The sequence below is a fragment of the Polypterus senegalus genome, chromosome 5 (assembly GCF_016835505.1).
Source record: "Polypterus senegalus isolate Bchr_013 chromosome 5, ASM1683550v1, whole genome shotgun sequence".
NCBI lineage: Eukaryota > Metazoa > Chordata > Cladistia > Polypteriformes > Polypteridae > Polypterus > Polypterus senegalus.
This window is the reverse complement of record NC_053158.1, coordinates 9,384,166-9,408,394: the sequence shown is the minus strand read 5'-3', so window position 1 is coordinate 9,408,394 and position 24,229 is coordinate 9,384,166. Positions and strand designations below refer to the sequence as shown.

The window sequence follows — 24,229 nt, the reverse complement described above, 5'->3', positions numbered from 1 at the left end:
AAACATTCATAAACATCAAAGTGTCTACTGCTGAAATCGTCACCTGTCAATCTAAGATGTTTAAGAGGCATTGGCGGTTGTCCAAAGGTGTAAAATATTTGGCCATTTTGGTACACTTGAAAGCGACAACCGAACAATTCAGCGGCAGCCATCAACTCACATGGAGATGCATAGGTGAAGGGCTTAAGCATTTCACTCTTCTAGTGCTCCTGTGTAGTATAATTATCTCCTGTACCGTCATCAGTCCACACCGAGAACCTGTCCCAGTCATTCAATACATAAGACACAATGTTCCTTAAGAATGAGCCTGATATGGCCGTGCAATATGTAACACAGAGAATGGAAAAGGCAGGCGCCATCTCCGGGCATGGAAACCACTCGGTAAGTGACAGTTCTTTGATCGATGGTGATCACCTCGATAGACATGTTAATGGTGGTACAGTTGGAACGATAAAGGAAATGGGTACCTGAACAATGTAAAGTAAGTCTAAAATACCTACACAATACCTATAATCGTAATAAATGAACAATAAAACAGCCGAGAAGCCGTGGATTAAATAAAAAGGCTATAGTTAGGGAGCAGGGAGACGTGAACCCCGTGGCGAAGCAAGGAAGGGAATGTAGAGACTGCAGCGACGGACGGCCTTATATAGGCAGGCAGCCAACAACGTGGGAGGCGTTGGGATGGGGGACCCAACACCGCTTCACACAGTGACCGAGCTGCAGGCTATGGCCGTATATATGTATGTAAGTAGGATTCAGTTAGCGTTGGGAACCCGGGTACCAAATTTCTTGAAGATGGGCCCATAAGTAACAAAGACCGTTGAAAAGTTCAATATGGCGGCCGACAGTGGCATCATACCACCGAAATAAGTAGCAAATTTCAGCCTTCTACCTACACAGGAAGTTGGAGAATTAGAGACGTTGGAAAGTTCAATATGGCGGCTGACAGTGGCGTCATACCACCGAAATAAGTACATACATTGGTTTCGGTTAGCGCAGGGAAGCCGCCTACCAAATTTCGTGAAGATGGGGCCATGAATAAGAAAGTTCAACATGGCGGACGTTGTTGACCGTTATGACCGTTACGCGTAGAATTTCGAAATGAAACCTGCTTAACTTTTGTAAGTAAGCTGTAAGGAATGAGCCTGCCAAATTTCAGCCTTCTAGCTACACGGGAAGTTGGAGAATTAGTGACGTTGGAAAGTTCAATATGGCGGCCGACAGTGGGGTCATACCACCGAAATAAGTACTGGGACCCGGACACAGACAAACGGACATCTTATGTTCACCCAACACACTGTTTATTCTACAATATATACAAGTTTTTGTGCACTCACACACCCCAGTGCCTCCAGCACCGATTCCCCCAATGTCCAGGCCACACAGTTTCTCTGCCTTTCTCCTGGCCGCCTCTAGTCCTCCCTCCAGCTCCGTCCTCTTCCACCCGACTTCTGCCGATGACTGGAGGGAGGCGGCCCCTTAAGTAGGAACCCGGATGCTGCTTCCAGCTGCTCTTGGACACACCCCTGTGCCGTCCGGGTGTCTCCTGTCTTCTTCCCCCCAGCACTTCCTGGTGTGGCGGAAGTGCTGGGCTCCAGGGATATTCCGGCACCAGGGCGCCGCCTGGCGGTGGCCACAGGTCCCTACAGGGCTGGGCTTCCAAGCCCTGTTCCCGAGGCCCCCAACATAACCAGGATGGACGCCCCCTTGCGGTGTGGAGGAGGCACAAGCCCTCCTCTGGTCCTCCTGGGCGTCCCGGCTGGGGACCACAATACGTACATCGGTTTTGGTTAGCGCAGGAAAGCCACCTACCAAATTTCATGAAGATGGGGTCAGCCTTCTACCTACACGGGAAGTTGGAAAAGTAGTGAGATTGGAAAGTTCAATATGGCGGCCAACAGTGGCGTCATACCATTGAAATAAGTACGTACATCGGTTTCGGTTAGCGCAGGGAAGCCGCCTACCAAATTTCATGAAGATGGGGCCATAAATAAGAAAGTTCAACATGGCGGACGTTGTCGACCGTTATCGACCGTTATGACCGTTACGTGTAGAATTTCGAAATGAAACCTGCTTAACTTTGTAAGTAAGCTGTAAGGAATAAGCCTGCCAAATTTCAGCCTTCTACCTACATGGGAAGTTGGAGAATTAGTGATGAGTCAGTGAGTGAGTGAGTGAGTGAGGGCTTTGCCTTTTATTAGTATAGATTCCTTGTCTGAAGAGTGACATCAGAAGAGAACAGAGTGATGTCAGAAGGGGGTGCCTGTATTATGGAGCCGTTTCCATCTGATCATCAGCAAAGCATATCGTGAACAGCTTTGAGTGTTAGATCAATGCCGCCCTGCGACATTCATCCTTGGCATCTTTACTTTTTCATAAGCTTTTTCTAAAGGCTATATATATCCCAACTTTACGATCAATCTCATTTTCTATTATTCTTTGTTCTATTTGGTATTATTATTCATGTAATAAATACTACTCTACTTTTAACTTTCTATGTTTTGTCTTCATTTCTAGAGTGATTGAAGTAATAAGGTAAATTTCTTTGAGCACCTTGTGCAGCAGGAAGTTTGCCATATGCTCCTTGCTGCGAGGTTTATTAAGGCTGAGGGTGCAAGCTCCACCCAATGTAGGGAACAGGATGTAAAGTAAGGCATACTTGCTTGATAAATGGCCTATAGCCAAGGATGTTGAGCCTTTGAATGTTTGAATATATTCCCGAGAAGGGGACTCATTACGGAGCCTGTGCTGAGAGTCAGACTTGAGCAAAAATGACCAAGTCTAACTGTCTGTGGCCTATTAGATAGATAGATAGATAGATAGATAGATAGATAGATAGATACTTTATTAATCCCAAGGATAAAACGTCCTTGATCCACAAATACAGAGGATTACTGAGGCCCAGCTTCAGGATTTTAATGACTAACCTGTTGGGGTCAACAGTGTTGAATACAGAGCTGTAGACCACATGCAGCATTTTCACATGCCGTATGTCCCCCATTGTTCTAAATGGGTTAGTAATACATGGAGATTTATGGCAATAGGATCATCTGCTTGCCCTAAAGGCATACTGATGCTGATCTAGGGTAGGATGGATAATAGATTCAAGATAATAGATTTAATGTGTTTTAAGTCCAATCTCTTCAAGCACTTTGTTAAAATGGGTCTGTAATCATTGAGACTGCTGGTGTTAGACTGTTTGGGTACCGATGTGATAGCAGTTGATTTCAGACAAGTGGGTACCTTGGCCTGTGCTAGAGACAAGTTAAAGATGTCCCCGGCATACTTTTGTATGTGTTTTCCCCAGTAACCTGATGAATAGAATGCATTAATTTCAAAGAAAAACTGTAAAGAACAATTCATTTGTTAATATTTATTTCATAAATTGCACCACAGAGCAAGTTAAGATGACAGTACTCTAGCAAACTGGAAAAAATACACTAGCCATGTGTAGAAGGCCTGACATTGACAATAGAAAGACAAATTCAATTTCTTTGCAGAGAAACTGTCACTCTTGAATGATTTACAACATAAATATGTATTAATTGATTTATTTATGTCTGGATGTGTGAAAATGCAGTGTACTTGACTAAATCGAAGAAAAGTGAGACATCATTTCTCCTTGAATGCTTTGGACTCATCTATGAAGCTGACTTCACACAACAGCTGCATAATATAAGTGACTTTATCAAAGAACTTGAAACGAAGTTTGAAATGAACAAAAGGCACGTAGAAGATGAGGCTTCCAAACATAGCCAGCAAGCCGTAGATGTACTGTTTTTTGGGAGAGCGAATGATAGGAGCTAAAATGAAGAAGATTCCGGCCCCGATGGTCAGCAGAACAATAGGCAGGGGGACCTGCAAATAAAAAAAAAAAAAAGGATATCACTTAGGACACGAGGCAGAGATGGAAGTTGGTTCAAAGGTCAAGAATCATTTCTGTTGAGGGGTACAAAATCTGTAAATTGTGGTCAATATTTTCATTATATTTTGGTCAAGACAAAAGAAATGAACTTAAACACAGATCAATAGCATGGACAGTTAACATCAAAGGCAAAATGTTTTCCTGAATTGCACCAATATCAGTACCATCTGTTTGAAGTGAGCAGGAATTCAGGAGACGCCTCAAGCTGTATTGATGATTTTATGACCTGTGCAGGAAAAGGCACTTAATTGGTTTATAGCTTGGGAAAGGAAAACATACTGTACTCAATTACTTTTCAGTCTGTGACCAGAAGGAGATGCCACGGGACTGGAAATTACAGCTTGAGACAGGAGATTGTTAAAACATTAGAAAATTTATTTAGTCATCAGTCATTAGTCAGTCATTGTCCAACCTGCTATATCCTAACACAGGGTCACAGGGGTCTGCTAGAGCCAATCCCAGCCAGCACAGGGCATAAGGCAGGAACAAATCCCAGGCAGGGCGCCAAACCACCGCTGGGCACACACACACCAGTCACACACTAGGGACAATTTAGGGTCGCCAATGCACCTAACCGGCATGTCTTTGGACTGTGGGAGGAAACTGGAGCACCCGGAGGAAACCCACACAGACACGGGGAGAACATGCAAACTACACCCAGGGAGGACCTGGGAAGTAAACCTAGGTCTCCTTACTGCAAGGCAGCAGCGCTACCCACTACGCCACCATGCCGCTGCTTGGAAAAATGGACGGACTCAAACCGGATGAAAGAGTTTGAGAAAATTCATTCATCATATTGACAGCTAACCATGTAAGTGCATGTAGCAATCACATCTTGTGAAAGCCCCTGGTAGAGTTTTATAATAAATATGCCTTGTCTGAAGAGCGACATCAGAAGAGAACAGAGTGATGTCAGAAGAGAACGCCGGCAATGTCAGCAAAGCATCTCACAAACAACTTTGAGTATTAGATCAATGCTGCCCTTCGAAATTCATCCTTGACATCTTTACTTTTTTGTAAGCTTTTTCTAAAGGCTATATATATATATCCCAACTTTACTATCAATCTCATTTTCTATTATTCTTTGTTCTATTTGGTATTATTATTCATGTAATAAATACCACTCTACTTTTAATTTTTTATGCTTTGTCTTCATGTCTAGAGTGATTGAAGTAATAAGGTAAATTTCTTTGAGCATCTGGTGCAACAGGAAGTTTGCCATATGCTCTGTGCTGTGAGGTTTATTAAGTATGAGGGTGTGAGCTCCACCCAATAGTAGGGAATAGGACGTAAAGTAAGGCATTCTGGGTTGATAAACGGCCTATAGCCAAGGATGCTGAGCCCTTGAATGTTTAAATATATTCCTAGAGACTAAAGTAATATTTATGTCTGAGATATATCTAAAACATCATATATCGTTTGTGTCAACAATCAGCAAATCTCTTGAAGTGCTGAGAGAGTGACAGGCTGTGTTATTCCTAAGGCACTTGGGTGGTTTAAAGGGCTAGAGGTTAACCAGCTGTATGTGTGTCATTTATGGGGCACTTTGTGGTTAGGGTCTGTGTGTATGTACAGTAAGTCTCTTGAAGTGCTAACAGAGTGACAAGTTGTGTTATTCATAAGGCACTTTTGTGGTTTAAAGTGTGTAAACGCCACATGGGCTGGATGGGAATCCCGGCCGAGGAGGCAACAAGAAGCAGACCCGGAAGGAAGGATCAGAAAAGATGGGCGGACAGTCCATGGAAAAGAAAAGATATCTCTGGGGAGTTTTTATTCCACCAGTACGCTAGATGGCAGCAGTATCATATATCTGTGACTAGTGAGAAGCTAGTGGGGGCATGCCGAGAAATGTAGTCTGGCAAGGCAGCCCTACCGGAGTCACTGGGTGCCACAAGAGGGCGCTGCATGGAGACATGTTCCCTGTTGTAATGAACTTCTGTGTGACCTGGAAGTGCTTCCATTGGGCAATCGCCCTGGCACCGGAAGTACTCCTGAGTCTGTAATAAAGAGTCTGACCTGGGAGGTAGAGAGGCAACACTTGACTGGAGGAGGGCAGTGCAGTAGTGAGAGAATTATAGTGAGGAGAACAAACCTGTGTTTTGTGCTTGATGTGACATATTTGAGGAGATTTGGTTAATAAACCAACCTTTATTAGACGCTGGGACTGTGCCTGTGTGTTTGTGTTGGGGTTTGGGCCATTGATGCACTGATTTCTACTACAAATGCTAGAGATTAACCAGCTATGTGTGTGTGTTGTTCATTGGGCACTGTTAAGGTTCTGTGTGTATGCATTTATCTATGTATGTGTGTGATAATCTTAAGGTGCAACAGTAGACCATCCCGGTAACGAACCTGAGGAGTACACTTGTCCCTAGGTAAAGGGTAAGTAGAGGGAAATATCACAATAACATAATTTCCTTACACACAGCTGGGGGTTCGTACAGCAAGGTAGCACTTTGTAGAGCTGGACGGAGCAAACTTTGATTCAACAAAAAATGGGACACTTTAGACAACTAACTAATTGTATCTTTTGTAAAATCACTAATGCTACACATTCTTTTCATGCTTCTTCATTTGTCAAAACACTAAAACAAGAGTGGCTTATTATTAGAAGGAGGAAAGCTGCCATTTTACCTTATATGGTCTGGGAAGATCAGGTTCCCGGTACCGAAGAACCAGCAGAGAAATACAAGTCATTGTTATAACAACCCACGAGAAAAATCCAAAATAGCTGGTCAGTGTGAGGAGGCTGGAAGAGATCACAAACAGAATGGACAAGAGGCCAGACAGAATAATGCCCGGTGCCGGAGTTAGGTGATGGATGTGTAGCATTGAAAAAAAACTTGGCAGGTGTCCTTCTCTGCTAGCGGCATACTTCAGGCGTCCTTGGAGGAAAGTGGAGCCATTAATGGAACCAAATGTAGAAATTGCCACCGACATGGGAATTATCCAGAAAAAGGAGCCAAGTACCCTGCTGGCCCAGGTGTTTCCCACAGCAGCTAAGAAAAATAAAGGATTTAAGAGCATTAAATAGAGAACAAGAATTTGAGTTTGGAGCTTTATACCTGTAGAACTGAAAAAAAATATATTATATGGTATTGGTAAAGTTGATCCTGCTTTTGGTGAAAGATGCCAGAATGGACAAGTCCATTCAACATTTTACAGCAACTTAGGTCAAGAGCAAATTTATCACCAAAAAAAGATGAGTCCCGATTAGGATTGTAACTAAAGGAAAGATGTAATACGGGACGAGGATGAGGTTCTGAGGTACCGGGACCTCCGGACATGGGACACAGTGCCTCAGTATATAATGAATGTAGAAAAGTGTAGTGTCGGTAGTTATAAATAAAACACGGAGACATTGAGCTACAGAAAGCAACCCTTGAAAAGGATATAGGGGTTTATGTTGACACAACATTTTCATTCACTTGGTATTGTGCATAAACAATTAAAAAAGACAAGTAAAATGTTAGCTTAAAAAATAAAAACTGTTGAATTTAAGTCAAAGGATTTTATACTCAAACTATATAATGCACTAGTAAGGCCACATCTGGAGAACTGTGTGCAGTTCTGGTCACCACAGTACCATAAAGACAAAACAGCACTTGAAGCTGTGCAGAGGAGAACAGCCAAGTGCATCATGGGACTTAAGGACATGACCTACTAGGACAGACTCAGAGAATTAAACCTACTTACTCTTGAGCAGAGGAGACTGCGTGGAGACCTAAATCAGGTATTTAAAAACCTCAAAGACATTGATCGAGTACGAGGGTGAGTCAAAAATGATCCGCACTCCGGCTATATTAAAACTTCTGTTGGCAGCACTGTCTTCTCAGTACGAGTTCCCTGTCTCCCCAATCACTGCTGTGCTGGTATGAACGTGTTACGTCAGATCATTTGTAACTGCGGTGTGAAAAACAATGCCTGCCCCACTTGTAATTTACACGAAAGAAGAGCAACATGCAGTGATTCGGTTTTTGTGGTCTGAGGGTGTGCTTGGTGCCGATATTTATCGAAGACTTTGCGCACAGAATGGAGAAAGTTTTTTGTTGCAACGAAGTGTGTATGAATGGATAGAGAAATTCAAGGAAGGTTGCACAAGTGTCAACCACGAAGAAGGAGCTGGATTCCCGTCCATGTTCACGACTGATGACAATCTTGAGCGTACACATGAAATGCTTCTGTTGAATAGACGAGTGGTAGAAGATGATGTGGAAAATCATTTGCAAATCAGCCAGGGCTCTACCTATGCAATAATCCATGACGGACTTGGAATCTGAAAGAAGGCCTACGAGGATGAAGATTCATGTCTGATGAAGAGGTGAAGACAGGGTGCATTTGTGACTTGTAGCACAGCCTAAAACGTTTTTTAATGAAGGAATACAAAAGCTTGTTGACAAATGGACAAATGGAATTGAAAAGCATGTCGAAAAATGATGTACTGTACTTGTCTTTTCTGAAAGTTGATTAGAATAATTTTTAGTGCGGAAATTTTTTGACTGACCCTTGTAGATCCAGCAGAGTTCCTTCAGCTTAAGGGCGAATCACATACTCAAGGACATCAGTGGAAATTAAGGATAAGTGCATTTTGGAATGAAGCCAGGAAGCACTTCTATATGCAAAGAGTAGTGGGACTGTGGAACAAACTACCGAGACATGGAGTTGAAGAAGAAATCTTGACAACATTTAAGAAGAATCTGGAGGTGATATTGGGACAACTTAGCTATGAGCTAAACAAATCAGCTTGATCGACTGAATGGCCTCCTCTCGTTTGTCAGATTTCTTATGTTCTGTGTACGTTGACTTGTGCCTGGAATTTAATCACTCCTGGGACATAGTTATGAATGGAGGACAATATGGGACTCTGGAATGTAGGTCAGGAGTCTCCCACACCAATGGATGGTCCCTTAAACCCTACTGTGTCCTGGGGATGGTGGACCCCATTAAAATAGATGTTGAGTGCAAGACTTCAGGTACTTCTGAAGCAATTAGGTAGAGTGCTAAGGTAACAGCCTTTATAGTTCTCAAGGCCATTCCTGAGCATAAAACCTTCTGGACATAAAACCACTGAGCTTGAAGTTGAGAACATATGCTTCTTCTCGAGCATTCAGGTGTGCTGATTAGCAGCGTCTGGTGTTGCCACCTCTGTGTGGCTTCTGGACTCTTTTTCTGCGTAGCTCCCAGCTGTTGAAATGAGCTGTCAACCTCCATTCAAATGTCTGACTACCTCAGTGTGTTTATGAAGCGTCTGAAGTGTTCCTTGTTTGAATTTTTGTCTAACCAAGGAAGTGTAACTCGTTTCTGTTTTGTTCTTAGCTCATTATTTGTAATGTTATCCTGTAACACTTGTTTGAAAACAGACTCCCAGACTGATGTTCGCTTGATTATGTTGACCTCCTTTATAAGTCATTTTGGATAAAAGCACCTGCTGAGCAAATAAATGTAAACATAAATTTAGAATATTCTAAAATTCCGATGAGAATCAGGCCATTCATCCCAACAAAGTTTACTAATCCTGTCCACCTAATTTCTCCAAAATAACATCAAGTGAAGATCTGAAGGTCCCTCAAGTCCGACTGCCCAGCACACAACTTGGTCATTAGTTCCATGTGTTTGTGATTATCTATCTGAAGAAAAGCTTTCTAACTTTTGAAATTCACCCTTAACTATGCTCCTCTGTTCTTCTTGAACTCATAATAAAGTAACAGCCTGGATCCACTGGACTAATTCCTTTCATAATTTTAAACACTTCAATCATGTCACCTCTTAATCTTCTTTTGCTTAAACTGTAAAGGCTCAGCTCTTTTAATCTTTCCTCATAACTCATCCCCTGTAGCTCTGGAATCAGCCTAGTTGCTCTTCTCTGGACCTTTTCTTGTGCTGCTATGTCCTTTTTGTAGCCTGGAGACCAAAACTGCACCCAGTACAGTGATCCCTCGCTATATCACGCTTCGACTTTCGCGGCTTGACTCTATCACGATTTTTTCTCATACACGCTTACGTCACTATGCATGCGCTTTCTGAGAACTTTTATCTAAGCCCCACGATGGCTCCTAAACGTGCTGCTTTTTCTAAGCCTTCTGACAATAAAACTAAGCGCCGTAGGAAGATGCTTACTATCCAGAAAAAGGTGAAACTCTTCTCATGCATATGAAAAGACAGTGCCAGCAACTGCCTATCAAGATGTTCTTCAGCCGCGCACCCAGACACCCACTGTCTACTCCTAGTACTCCTTCAGCGGAAGAAGTTAACAACGCACCTACTGAAGATACTGCACCACCTCTGAAGACTCTCCTACTGAGGTTGTGCCTTCATAGGTTAGTGGTTGTGTGTAAGAACTGTGTGTGTGTGTAATTAAATGTACAGTACAATAATCTACTATATAAAAGCGGACGGGATTGTCCTTCCATCCCGTGAGTGCAAAGCGTAGCGGTATTCTGCTTATCACAGACTTACTACTTGCGGCTTGCGGTACGAAGTGACACGATGTGAGCAGAGTTCTGGTGCTCCCATCGTTCCCTTGCTTTTGTGCGCGATGCGCTGGAAAAATAGACAAAATGATGTCTCTGGAAATAATTAATGTTGATGGAGTACAAATGCCTCACCGCGTAGTAAATATCAGGAGAGATGGTGCTTGCTTATTCTCATCTATAGCTTATTTAGTGCATGGAACTCCATCTTTAGCGGTACATTGTACGACTTTGAACAGGCACTCGAGGGGATAAAAAAAACGTAGGTTTTCGGGAGATGTTATGAATGGGCACTTTGATGTTCTCATTCCCTACACTTACATGCCTGATGTACACATGGAGCGCACACAAATTGAGGATAAAAGTCGGTCACCTTAAAAGGCGAGTGCGCTTAGTAATATGATATTTGTAACGTCTAATATGTCTTATTTTCTCTTATTTTGTCTAATATAATACGAGTGTAATGGTGACTAAAGGGTGTTATTTCATGACTAGAGGGCTCTAATATTGTTAAAAAACGTATTTAGAAGGTCGTAAACAGGTTTTCTATACTCTAACTGCGAAAATATTCGATTTATAAATAAAGAATCCTACTTTGCGAAAATTCATTTATCTGTCTGGAGCGGATTAACCGTGATAAACGAGGGTTCACTGTACTCCTGTACTCCAGATGAGGCCTCACCAGTGAGTTATAAAGCTTCAGCAGAACCTCCTGTGACTTGTACTTCATACATCAAGGTGCTATATAACCTGTGTGCCTCCTTAATGACTTCTAAACACTGTCTAGATCGGGGTATCCAACTCCAGTCTTGGTGGGCCGCAGTGGCTGCAGGTTTCCATTCTAACCATCTTCTTGATTAGTGAGCCGTTTTTGCTGCTGATTAATTTGTTTTGCTTTAGTTTCAATTGACGTGACTCAGACCCCTTAGTTGTCTCTTTTTCCTTAATGAGCAGACAATCAATAATGAGACACAAAACAAGCCGCCACATGACCAGCTCACCTTAAAACAAAGAAAGGTGAAGATTTCGGTCATGTTGGTCTGCTCAGGTCATCAAAACATCTTGTCTGCGGTCTTAAAAGAAAAAGAAAATCAACAGTCTGCTGTGGCAGAATGAGAGCAACAACAAGTCCTGATATTCAATAATGGATTTAATGAACTGCAAGAATCGGCTTCTCATTAAGAAACTTGTTGGAGTGAAACTGGTTGCAGTTTGGTGTTCCAAATTAGCTATTCATCTGTTGGCTTGCTTCACATCTCATTTGGCTGCCATTTCGTGAAGAAACTAATCAATTCGGACGACTGATTACTTAAAAACAGGGCCATTAAAATAAAGGGAAAAGGAGTTAAATAGTAGTGAAAACTGCTCACTGATTAGGAAAACCTGCAGCCACTACAGCCCACCAGGACCAGAGTTGGACACACCTGGTCTAGACACAGCACAGTAGATGATGACAACTCCACTACAACTTTCAAGTCCTTCTCAGTAGGGGTAACTTTCAAGTCTCAAACCTCCTATTGTGTTTTCAAAGTTAAACTTTTTACTTCTTACATCTAACGCACTACATTTACTTACGTTAAAGTTCATCAGCCACCAATGCTGGACCTGCACAGGCCCCTTGGGTGACCTACCTTCTTTAACGCAGAATTGAGGATACTTTTAACAGTGTATCACATGAACACCGGGCTGTTTAATGCCAATTGGCAGTTCTCACTCTTGATTTCAATTCAAGACTCGATTGGCTTATATCTGTACTCGCTAACCTCCTTAATCACTCTATTGATTTGTTTGATTTCAGCCTATTTAATCTGAGCAGCTCTTCTCCCTCTCCAATTTCCAAATCACTCAGTACCTCCTTAGTAGTCCCTGTTACTTTTGGAAGGTTATTGAGTTCTTCACACTGTGATGGACGACCGGGGATCGCGCCCTGTCGGGAAGCCTGGGACAGCAGGGGACCAAGAAAAAAGGAAAACCATTCCCCGGGACAGGAAAGAACAGCCCTCCTGGGTTACATCGGGGTCACAAGCATGGAGCTGTAATGCTCAAGCCTGTTGGGTTACGTGGCCACCACCAGGGGCCACTGGGATAATTCCAGAGCCGTGGTCTGTAGCACTTACTCCTCAACTGGAAGTGCTGTCAGAAGAAGAGCCGGATTTAAAACGCAGCACTTTCGCCACACCTGGGAGTGCTGCCGGGACTTAATTGAAGAACACCTGAAGTACTTCCAGATGTGGTATAAAAGGGGCTGCCTCACTCCACTCAGGGAGTTGGAGTCGGGTGGAAGAGGATGGAGCTTGCAGGAGAGGAGTGGAGGTGGTGAAGAAAAGAAAGATAAAAGATAAGAACCGAGTTATTGAGAGTAATTGTGGTTGCATTGTGTGTTGCAGGAAAAGTAAAATAAACAGTGTGGTCAAACTCCACACCACATAATTAATTCCAAGATATACAAGTGGAAATTCATAGCATTTATCTGTGTATTCCAGCTCACCTTTACTGTTTCTAATACTCTTCATCTCCTCCTTGACTGTTCTTTTACTAAAATACTGAAAGAATCTCTTTGGGTCATCTTTTGTCTTTTCAACAATAAAAGATGATTATTAATGACTAGCATAGTTGAAATACCCAGTGTTGCCTGGGAGGAAAATAAAGTGTTTTTTTTTTAATTGTTTGAGAAAAATATAATTTAAAAAAACCCCACAACTTTAATAATAAAAATAAATTAACAAACAATGAAGACTTGTCTTGTGGTCTTGTATGTATGTTATCATCCAGTGGACGCTCAGAACCGGCCAACTCTATTTGATTTCAAAAGCAACAGGGGTGTGGTGGGGCTCAAACATGAAGAAAGCTGGCAGTCACCTCCAGTTCGCCCTCTGGTGGTCGTTCCCGAGCATCAAACATGCATACAAGACCAGAAGATCACCCCCACCTTACCCAGAAAGAGGTAGGTTAGGGTTAATTTCAACCTTCGGTATTTTTAGTCAACCAATGAGAAACATGTGTACCTAGTGTCATGAAAATCGCTCCACCCATTCGTAAGTGATGCTGGAACATACATACATACATACATATATAGAGACACACATACATTGACTTTCATATATATAGATAAGAGTTCACTTGACAGGAGGATGAGATTCAAGAGAAGGGATAGGGTGAGCAGTTGGGAGCACAGATTTACAGATTAGGTGGGAAAGTGCTTTAGACGCCCCCGTATCAAATTAATTAGATAGATAAGATAGATAGATAGACAGTTAGATAGATATGAAAAGCACTATATAATAGATAGATAGATAGATAGATAGATAGATAGATAGATAGATAGATAGATAGATAGATAGATAGATAGATAGATAGATATGAAAGGCACTATATGATAGATAGATAGATAGATAGATAGATAGATAGATAGATAGATAGATAGATAGATATGAAAGACACTATATGATAGATAGTTTATTAATCCCAAGGGGAAATTCACATACTCCAGCAGCAGCATACTGATAAAAAACAATATTAAATTAAGAGTATAACAATGCAGGTAAAACAGACAATAACTTTGTATAATGTTAACGTTTACCCCCCCCCAAGGGGTGGAACTGAAGAGTGGCATAGTGTGGAGGATGAACGATCTCCAGTGTAGTATATTGTGGGCTATCGGACAATTGCAAACATCTGTAATATTCTGAACATTGAATACCTGACATGGTCATCTCTTTAGGAGTCATCACTGTAAGATAGGAGACATTCACCAGCACGTACAGCAAAGTGACAACAGGCAGAGCAGTAGAAATGCATCTTGGGATGTTTTTTCTTGGATTTTTTAATTCCTCTGTAAAAACAAAACAAAACAAAATCACCAAAGACACCGGTAGATACACATACACTGTTAGCAGCTTTTAAAGTTTTAATTCACTTGTTAATCCAGCCATTTATCCATGAATATGTGTATGTCTATGTATCAATGTATGCATCTATAGGTCTGCCTCAATAGTACCTATCTGTGTTGTACAGGCGTAGACAAATGTGTTGGTACCCCGTCCAGGAAAAAAGAAGATGCCATAACTGTCTCAGAAATTTACATGAAACTGACCAAAGTAAGTGGCACCCATTATTGTTTATTTCATATTTAACAAAAAACAGACTTTGCTTTAGAGTTTTGATTCAAGAGAATACTTCAAACAAGAACACACATGAAAATGGCACGGACAACAACGATGGGACCCTTAATCTAAAATGTTGTTGCAAAAAACGTTTAGAGTTTACAATCCCTGCACTCAAGCAATTCCTGGAGCTCTCCATGAGATGTCTGCACCTGCCCACAAGTCGTTTGGTCCACTCGGTCTGAGCAAACTGCTCCAGCTTGGTCAGCTTTGAAGGGGTCTTCTCCAGACTGCGTGTTTCAGTTCTTTCCTTAGATGTTTGATTGAAATCAGAGCTCACAGAAGGCCACTTTAAAATGTTAGTCCAATGTTTGGTTCTTCGCTATTTTTGGGTGCTTTTCGCTGTGTGTTTTGTCTCCTTATTATGTTGGGGGGGGTCCATGACCTGCAACTGAGACAGAGCTGTCTGACACCGGGCAGGACATTTTGCTCCATAATGTCTTGATAGTCTTAAGATTTCATTAACCATACTTTGTAAGCTTGAGAGCAACACATGCAGCACTCAGGTCATCTGTTAGTCTGTTTCTGGTGTCAGATTTGATTTAATTCACAAGCATAAGATGTTCCAAACAAAGCAAGGAAAGCAATCTCAAGTGCCTTCATTGACTTAAGATTATTTGGCAGAGAATTCCACACTTTAAGGATTTCATTTTCATAACTAACTGTGCTGTCCTTTGTCATCCCTTCGATCCTCTCAAGTGTTTCACGCAGGTCTTCCCTATTAAGCTCCGCCCCCAAAGCTTCTATTATATATTACGGGGTCGTGGATCAGGTGTGGCGATTATCAACTCCCGGCAATAATTACAGATGCGGACGACTCCTCACCTGTGCGCTTAAGCGAGGACTGCCCGCATCACAAAGCTCCCGGAAACCGCCCCAGCCACTCTACCATAACCCCCTTTAAGCTGCGAGTGCGGCAATTATCTGTTAAAACTGGCCTTTTCAATTTTGAGCTGTGGACCCGCTATACCACATCCCCTCCAACCCCACCACGGGAATCACAGACTCAAAAGGCTGCAGTCCGTGCCGCACCCTCAAGCAGCATGTGTGCCGCCCGCCTTACCCCAGACAGGAGAGGAAGGACGCGCTCCCATTGGGCTGCTGGGCAGAGGGCGGGTGATGTGAGAAAAGTCCTCCGGCGCGCGTGAAGAGGGGGAGCGGTGAGGGGAGCAGCCCGGCCCCGCATTCCTCTGTGCTCGGGCGACGGCGCGCGTGCCCACTGAGAGGGCTCTGAGTGCCCCCTTTGGCACGTGTGCCATAGGTTCGCCACCACTATCATATAGGATCCTGAAAACCTCAAAATCAAGAAATGTGCAATCACGTGAGAACAATATGCCTTCATAGATTCATTCTTGCCTGTTCAGCATGTACCAGGACCACTCCAATGCATAAGACACCACTAAGAAATGGGACGTAGAACTGGTTGTGGATGGACATCTCGTCAATATAATCCTGCCTTCAACATCAATGACAGAAGGTAATGCTGCCAATGTCTGGTAAAATGTCATTGAGAATCACCAGTGTGCTGATAACAGAAGCAACTACAGACCCCAAAGGGTAGAAGCAAGCCGAGGTATCTTATGAAATGAAGCACCACTGTGTCTGGTGTTCCATGGACAATTTTAAGGTCATGAATTTGGACTTGAACAAATTAATGAAGCTTTCCATTACTGGGGATGAAACTTGGAAACATCACTGTGACAAAGTCTTAAACATCAATCAAAACAATGGAAGCATTGTGGTTATCTGGAGCACAGAAATTCAAGATGCAGGCAAGAGTCACCAGGAGCACATGGACATTTTTTATGGAGTTATTGTAGACAAATACCTTTGTGAAGGTGAGGACGCAGCCACATTGCCTACATGATTTTAAAAGGCCCATAAAGCCGGTGTCACGCACGTGCACAAGTTTAAAGGTTTGGGTGATTGCAATTCTCTGCCAAACCAGGGGTTGGCGCTGTGTGATAGCACTCTCTCTCTCTCTCTCGCCCTCCCTCTGCAGAAAGGGAGATTGACGGCTCTCCACCTCTGATGTCACTTCCAGGGTCCGCTCACCTGGACTCGCCTCTTCCTGCTAGGATTCTTCATAACCAGAAGAGCCACCATCTAGGGCTGGCCAGTCACCCTGAGAGGACGTAAGTCTATTTTGCGTGAATATCTCATTTTTATTTTTTTACATTCTCCATTGTTCAACTATACAGGGTTAGACTCAAGGGTGCCCCAGCACTTTGACATTGTCTTTGTCTTGTGTTGCACTGGTGAATAGTCTGCTGTTTTGTCATTTACATCAGTCAAAAGTCTAAAATGGCATAAGCTGTCCTAATTCAGGGTGTTTATAAGAAATGCCAAGCGGTAGAAGTACATAATAAACAAGAATAGCTGCGACAAATATTCTATTCAAAATATTATAATGTATGCTTCAATTTAAATGCTTTAAGTGTAAATATTCTTGATTATAGTAGAAATGTGTATCACCCACTGATAGCAGTCCCTATTAAAGGATCAAAATTTGAAAATAACATAATATTCATAATCACTGAGCTTGAAATAGTCGAAAACGATATCCCATCTACTTATGTTTGAAATCTGTTAATTTTAAACTTTTGCAAATGACTCATTGAGGGCCATGGGAAAGGCACTATGCAAATAAAACATATTATTCTGATTATTATTAGGACCGATCAAAAAATGGGCTCAAATCCCACTTCTACCACCATGTGACCGTGAACAAGTCAGGCAGGCAGTCAATGAGGTGCAGTGGATAAGACTTTAGACTTCAAACCCTGAGGCTGTGGATTCAAATTAGCGTAAGCTGTCCTATTTCTGGGCGTTTATAAGAAATGTCAAGCGCTGGAAGTACATGATAAACAAGAACAGCCACGACAAATACTCTATTCAAAATATTAAAATGTATGCAAAAATGTAAATGCTTTAAGTGTAAATATTCTTGATGGTAGTAGAAATTTGTATCAGCTACTGATAGAGGTCTCTACTTAAGGTTGAAACATTGAAAATATCATGATATTCATAATTACCAAACTTGAAATAGTTGATAACGATATACCACATGCTTATGTTTGAAATCTGTTAATTTTAAACTTCTACAAATGACTTATAGAGGGCTATGGGAAAGGCACTATATAAATAAAACATATTCTTCTTATTATTACTAGGATCAATCAAAAATATTATAGTACCGGTATTGAGTGCCAGAATGGATCTTTTCCATTCTTTACATGGCTCTCTTAGGTGGCTCACTACCCTTACAAGGACGGCCAGCATATCAGAGAAACACGACCACCTGCATCTGAACTCACATTGAGTATTTGCTAGCACTCCTGCTCTAGACATTGGCTGCTCAGTCTTTTTCTCAGTACGTCCTTCCATTAATGTACCTGCGATGCATGTTAAGCTTACTGGTCTGTAGTTACTTGGATCAGCCTGCTCACCCATTTTACGCAATAAGATAATATCTGCTAGCCTCCAGTCTGTAGAAATTTTTCCAGTGTGCAGAGATTTTTGAAAAATATGTGCCAAGGGTTTATATCTGCACTCATTCACCTCCCTTAAGCAATTAATGATAAGTGATAAGTAAGCTCAAATCCCGCTACTGCCACCATTAAGTGACCCTGAACAAGTCAGGCAGGCAGGCGGCACGGTGCAGTGGTTAAGGCTTTGGATTTCAAACCCTGAGGTTGACGATTCAAATCCCACTACTGACACCAGTGTGACCCTGTATGACCACGGACAAGTCACTTGTCCTGCCTGAGCTCCAATTAGAAAACCAAATTAGAAATGTCACCAATTGTATCATAAAGATTGTAACTTGTCTTAGATAGAGGAGTCGGCCAAATAAGTAAATGCAAGTCACTTCATCTGCCTGTACTCCAATCAGAAAAACAAAACAAGAAATGTAACCAATTGATACAGTGCCCCCCCCAATAATGTTTGGGACAAAGACATGTTTATTCCTTCATTTCCCCCTCTGCTCTCCAGTTTAAAATTACAAACAGTTCAATCTTATGATTAAAGTGTGCATTGCAGACTTTCATTTAAGGGTATTTGCACTCATTTCGGTCACACAACACTTTTCCTACATTGTCCCCCTATTTCCCCTTGGGATTAATAAAGTAAAGTATCATCTATCTATCTATCTATCTATCTATCTATCTATCTATCTATCTATCTATCTATCTATCTATCTATCTATCTATCTATCTATCTATCTATCTATCTATTTCAGGGCTCCATAATATTTGGACACAGCAATGGCAGGTCTATTAAAGGCATCATATTTAGGACTTTGTCGCATTTCCCTTCCATGTAATGACTGTGTGAAGTCAGTGATTCACAGACATCAGCAGGTGCTGAGGGTCATCTCTGGTGAAGCTCTGCCAAGCCTCTAATGCCTCTATCTTCAGATCCTGCTTGTTTCGGAGGGCTTGCCCCCTTAGGTTTTCTCTTCAGCACATGGAAGGCTTGTTCACTTGGATTTAAATCGAGTAACTGGCTTGGCCACTTGAGCCTTGAGACAGTGTATTTGGCTCATTATCTTGTTGTAGGATAAATCACCGTCCAATGGGTTTGGAGACATTTACTGGACCTTGAGCAAATTAGATGTTTCTACATACCTCAGAATTCATTGTGCCACTGCCGTAAGCAGTTCCATCATCAATGATGAGAAGTGTACCAGGACCTGTGCCAGCCATACATGCCCCCAGCACCGACATGTTTAACAGATGAGGTGGTCTGCTTTGGACCTCCGGCACTTCCTTTCGGTCCCCACACTTTGCTCTCGCCCTCACTCTGATCAGGTTCATCTTTGTCTCGTCTGTCCACAAGTCCTTTTCCCAGAATTCTGCAGGCTGTTTGAAGCCCTTTTTCACAAACTGTAATCTGGCCATCTTGTTTTTGTGGTTTACATCTTGCAGTGTGGCGTCTGCGTTTCTGTTCATGAAGTCTTCTGCTGATAGTCGTCTCTGACACACACACATCGGCCCCCTCAAGACTGTGTATGATCTGTCGGACAGCTGTTGGGGGCTTTTTCTTGACCATAGTGAGGATTCTTCTGTCATCAGCAGTAGAGGTCTTCGTTGGCCTGCCAGTCCCTTTGTGATTACTGAGCTCACCAGTGTGTTCTTTCTTCTTCATGACTGGGGGATTCAGCGACCCCATAATGTAAATCCACGGTTTGTGCATTGGATGATGCGAATGCGAAAAGAATTTGTTGTCTACTCTTTGCCTCTTATTTCTGACCTTGATTTGTCCTGCTCTATATTTCTCAATTACACCTGGTCCTGATGATTAATCACCGTTTGTTTTGCGGTAATGCGATCTTTTCTATGTTTTCTTTGATACTGTAGCGACTGACATGATAAAGTGTCACAAATGTTTTACTTGAACAATCGCTGACTTCCTAACCCCAAAAACAACTTTCTAGCACCTTCTCTAATCACTCATCCCCCGTGTCTCGCCCACCCTTACCACATCAATCAATACCCCGCTATCAGTCTTCATTGCTGTACTCCGCCCTCCTTCAATCGGACCGAACAGTCACTTAAAACCAAAAAGGCCACAACCTGGCTGGGACGCTGCAATAGTTTTGAATTTTACTGCTTTCATAATGGGCGGCATGGTGGCACAGTGGTAGCGCTGCTGCCTCGCAGTTAGGAGACCCGGGTTCGCTTCCCGGGTCCTCCCTGCGTGGAGTTTGCATGTTCTCCCCGTGTCTGCTCCGGATTCCTCACACAATCCAAAGACATGCAGCTTAGGTGGATTGGCGATTCTAAAATTGGCCCTAGTGTGTGCTTGGTGTGTTTGTGTGTGTCCCGCGGTGGGTTGGCACCCTGCCCGGGATTGGTTCCTGCCTTGTGCCCTGTGTTGGCTGGGATTGGCTCCAGCAGACCCCTGTGACCCTGTAGTCGGATTCAGCGGGTTAGAAAATGGATGGATGGATGGATGCTTTCATAATCTCTCATCTGCCTTTTTTTCTCTCCAACGCCTTTGGGTGTCTATTCTCCGTATTGTCCTTATACGCTTTATACGTGTTGAGAGCACATGATCTGTGTGAACTATGTGCTTTTACACGACTGACTGTTTTTTGATGGATTTGCGCTTATATGATATCTTTTGTAAGTAGGGTATGTCTTGCAAGAATCTCATATTCCATGTCCCCGCGAGACGGCCCTGGCACAGTCTCTTGGCACCAAGTCTCATGCTTACAGTCCCCACGTGACGCTCACTGGCAAGTCTCTTTTCTCTCACGGGTCTTTTAAATGTCTTTTGAGAACTCCCGAGAAGATCACGTATGGTCGCCTTGCTTTTGCTTTCCAGGATTTCTTTTTATAATAGAGAGATATTCCAGACAGTTGATTTTGGTCATCCTAAGGTTTTACTCATGTCTCCAATGGTTTTATTCATGTTTTTAAGCCTCATGACGGCTTCTTTCACTTTCATTGTCACAGCTCTTGTCCTCACATTGAACAATGGCAACTACAGACTCCAAACGGTAGAAGCAAGCCGAGGTATCTTAAGAAGCCGCGCAACCCTCCTGAGGAATCACAAACACCTGAGATGTCAATTGTCACAAACATTATGGTGCCCTGAAATGGGGGGGCCATATAGAAAAAGTGTTGTTTGACCATAATGTGTGTAAATCCCCTTAAATGAAGGTCTGCAATGTGCACTTTAATCGCAATGTCTGAATTGTTTGATGTGTAATTTTAAACTGTGAAGCAGAGAGGTACATCAAGGAAAAATGGGTCTTTGCCCCTCCGTCTCAACTGTTGTTAGTCGCCCTGTATAAAGGTGTCAGCCAAATACATAAATGCAAATCCCAGCATTGGGAAACCTCCCTGAGCTCACTGGCAACGTGTTAATGAATGCTGCAGTGTGTTAATTAACATTCCGTAATAAATCACTGATTTGCACCTTTACATTACCTGCGATGGTGTTGACCGCACTCCAGCCGGAGTAAGCCCACATCCCTTGATAGATGGCTTGTGCCAAGTCAGACGCACTGGCAATTTTTCCAGAGAAGCCATTGGCCAGGCTGCTGGTTTTTACATTGTACAGTTGGCTAATCCCACCGAAGATGATGACATTCAGTGATAAAATCTTTAGGAAAGTAAAGACCTTCTGCACTAAGACAGCCCACTTGGTGTTAAAGCAGTTAATGATGGTGAGGAACAACAGGACGACCACCGCGAGCGATTTCTTAGCCACCTCAGGCACCTCACATTCCCCATAAAAGGGCTGCAAGGTGTACTCGGACAAAGTGAGGGCTTTGGCTGAGCAGGAAGCCGGTCTTTGGAAAAAAACAATAACACACATATATATGAAGGCAGGGATGGACCCCAAAGCTCTTTTGTTGTAGTAGTATGATCCTCCAGAAGAAGGCAGGGAGACACCCAGTTCTGCATAACAGAGGGCAGCCATGAGAGACAGCAGGCCACAAACCCCCCAGATACAGAGAGCCACGCCGACATTGAGATGAGAGAATCTGATCACCCCGGTGGGTGCGATGAAAATCCCCGAGCCGATCACAATTCCAACTATAAAACTAAATCCTTCCCAGTATCCAACAGCCTTCCGGAAATAAATCCCGCCTGTTCCCTTGTCCTTCAAAATGTTGTCCTTTTCAGCTTGCATCATTCTCACTTGCAGTCGAGAGCTCCTCGATGAAAAAACAAGTTAGAGGTAGGGGACAGTTTTATCTGCAATGAGTTAAATATTACCTCTTCCTCTTGTCCTCTTGTCATTCACCTAGAATGCAAATTTGACTTGGTGGGAATCCAATATTGCTGTCCTGCCTGTACCTGCTGTGGTTTTATTTCAGTGAATAAAATTAACCCACAGAAACACACACACACACACCACAGTCGATCTGTAAAGGTCGACATGGACAGAAGCCTTATGCCACCCCTGTGCCAGTCTGTCTGTCTGTCTAGCCAGCTGGTTCACTTCATATGACTCAATGCATTTTAGTTTCAAATGAAATATTACCTCTGGTCCTTAAATCAAAAGGGATTAAAGGGCGTGTAGTTCACAAATACCTAATTATCTATTGTCACACGTAGGAGACAACTTCAGGGCATGGCAAAAACTTCATTAGCCTGCCCTATAACACCCTCACCTATCCTTCCCTCTGCAGATCTGGAAACCAATAAATCGCGTCGACAACTTCAGGGCAGGTCGACTTGTAATTCCACCCCAAGCCACTAGATGACACTGTCCTAGAACACTTCTCCTCTCCTTCCCTCTGCAGATCTGGAAACCAACAAATCAATGGGCATATAACATCACTTGCGGTTCTTCCTGGCCCCTTTCACCTTGTCACCTTCATAACTAGAACCACCACCATCTTTCTCCATTCTGATTGGAGAATCGCGTCTGGAAAGACATTACACTCACAACACGTTAACTTGTATTTATTGTTTCAAGATTTAAGAAAGAGTAGTGAATTATTATCAGTTATTGTACTTACTGTACATGCACAGCAATAACCCATGTAGGTGCCAGGAAGGAAGGAGACAGGCATCCTGGCTGATATAAAGGAAGGATTTATACCCAACCAGGAGGCCATAATGGAAGAGACAAACTGGGAGTATTTATTCCCCCATGTGGCTGTGTTTTGGGTCATTGTCTTGTTGGAATATCCAACCCCTGCGTAACTTCAACTTTATGACTGATTCTTGAACATTATCCTGAAGAATTTGTTGATATTGGGTTGAATTCATCTGACCCTCGACTTTAACAAGGGCACCAATCCCTGAACTAGCCACACAGCCCCACAGCATGATGGGACCTCCACCAAATTTGACAGTAGGTAGAAGGTGTTTTTCTTGGAATGAGGTGTTCTTCTCCCGCCATGCAAAGTGCTTTTTGTTATGAACAAATAACTCAATAACTATAGACTAATATCTGAATCCTGATCATCATTAAACTTCAGATATGCTGTCTTTTAATTCACATTTGTCTTCAGTCCACTATCTTTCAAAGCCCTTCTCCATTCTTCCAACTTGCTCTCTGCTGCTTCTTTTCTGGTGCTACACAACACAATGTCATCAGCCTGCACCAGGGAAATTGGTCTTTTATCTCATGGCTCAACACATCCACAACCAGATCAAAGAGATAAGGCCTTCAATGTGACCCCCAGTGCAGACCTCCTTTAAATGGGATCTTGTGTGTTACCATAGCACTGCTTTTAACCCAAGTCCTCACTTCCTCATACATATCCTTACACTCTTCTCTGGTCCTCTCATGCAGCTCCAGACCTCTTGATGTGGCACCGGCTCCAAATCAATAAACTCCATATGCAAACCTTTGTGTTTCACTTGATGCTTCTCTATGAGTTGCCTCAATACAAAGACTGCATCAGTTGTTCCTCTCCCTGGCATAAAACCAAACTGTTCCTCCTCTATGATGGTCTCATCCCTAAGCCTGCTCTCCATAACATTTCCCAAATTTTCATTGTGTGTGACATCAGCTTTATCTTTCTAAAGTTTCCTCAATCCTGAATATTGCCCTTCTCCTTACAGATCGACAGAATCCCACTGTTCCCTTCACTCCTGTGGTATTCTCACCTGTTCATAGATCATCTTCATTAGATCCCACATCATATCTACTCCCTCGCTTCCTAAACTCTTCCACAGTTCTGTTGGTATTTC

The 24,229-nt window shown here is 42.7% G+C and overlaps 1 protein-coding gene across 3 annotated transcripts in view; it reads right to left on the bottom strand.

Annotated features, from left to right (window-relative positions):
- Positions 1-3,361: 3,361 nt before the first annotated feature.
- Positions 3,362-24,229, bottom strand: part of LOC120530129 (b(0,+)-type amino acid transporter 1-like) — a 96,040-nt gene continuing 75,172 nt past the window's right edge. For 2 of the 3 annotated variants that reach the window (XM_039754320.1, XM_039754321.1), the window contains exons 2-4: positions 14,099-14,230; positions 6,563-6,927; positions 3,362-3,861 (exon numbers count right to left, since the gene is read on the bottom strand). In XM_039754320.1, coding sequence (XP_039610254.1) covers positions 3,616-3,861; positions 6,563-6,927; positions 14,099-14,230 — 743 coding nt within the window. In that variant the 3' untranslated portion in view covers positions 3,362-3,615. Of the gene's footprint in view, positions 3,862-6,562; positions 6,928-14,098; positions 14,231-21,502; positions 22,226-24,229 lie in introns of those variants that run through there. The other variant, XM_039754319.1, reaches the window with a different exon arrangement.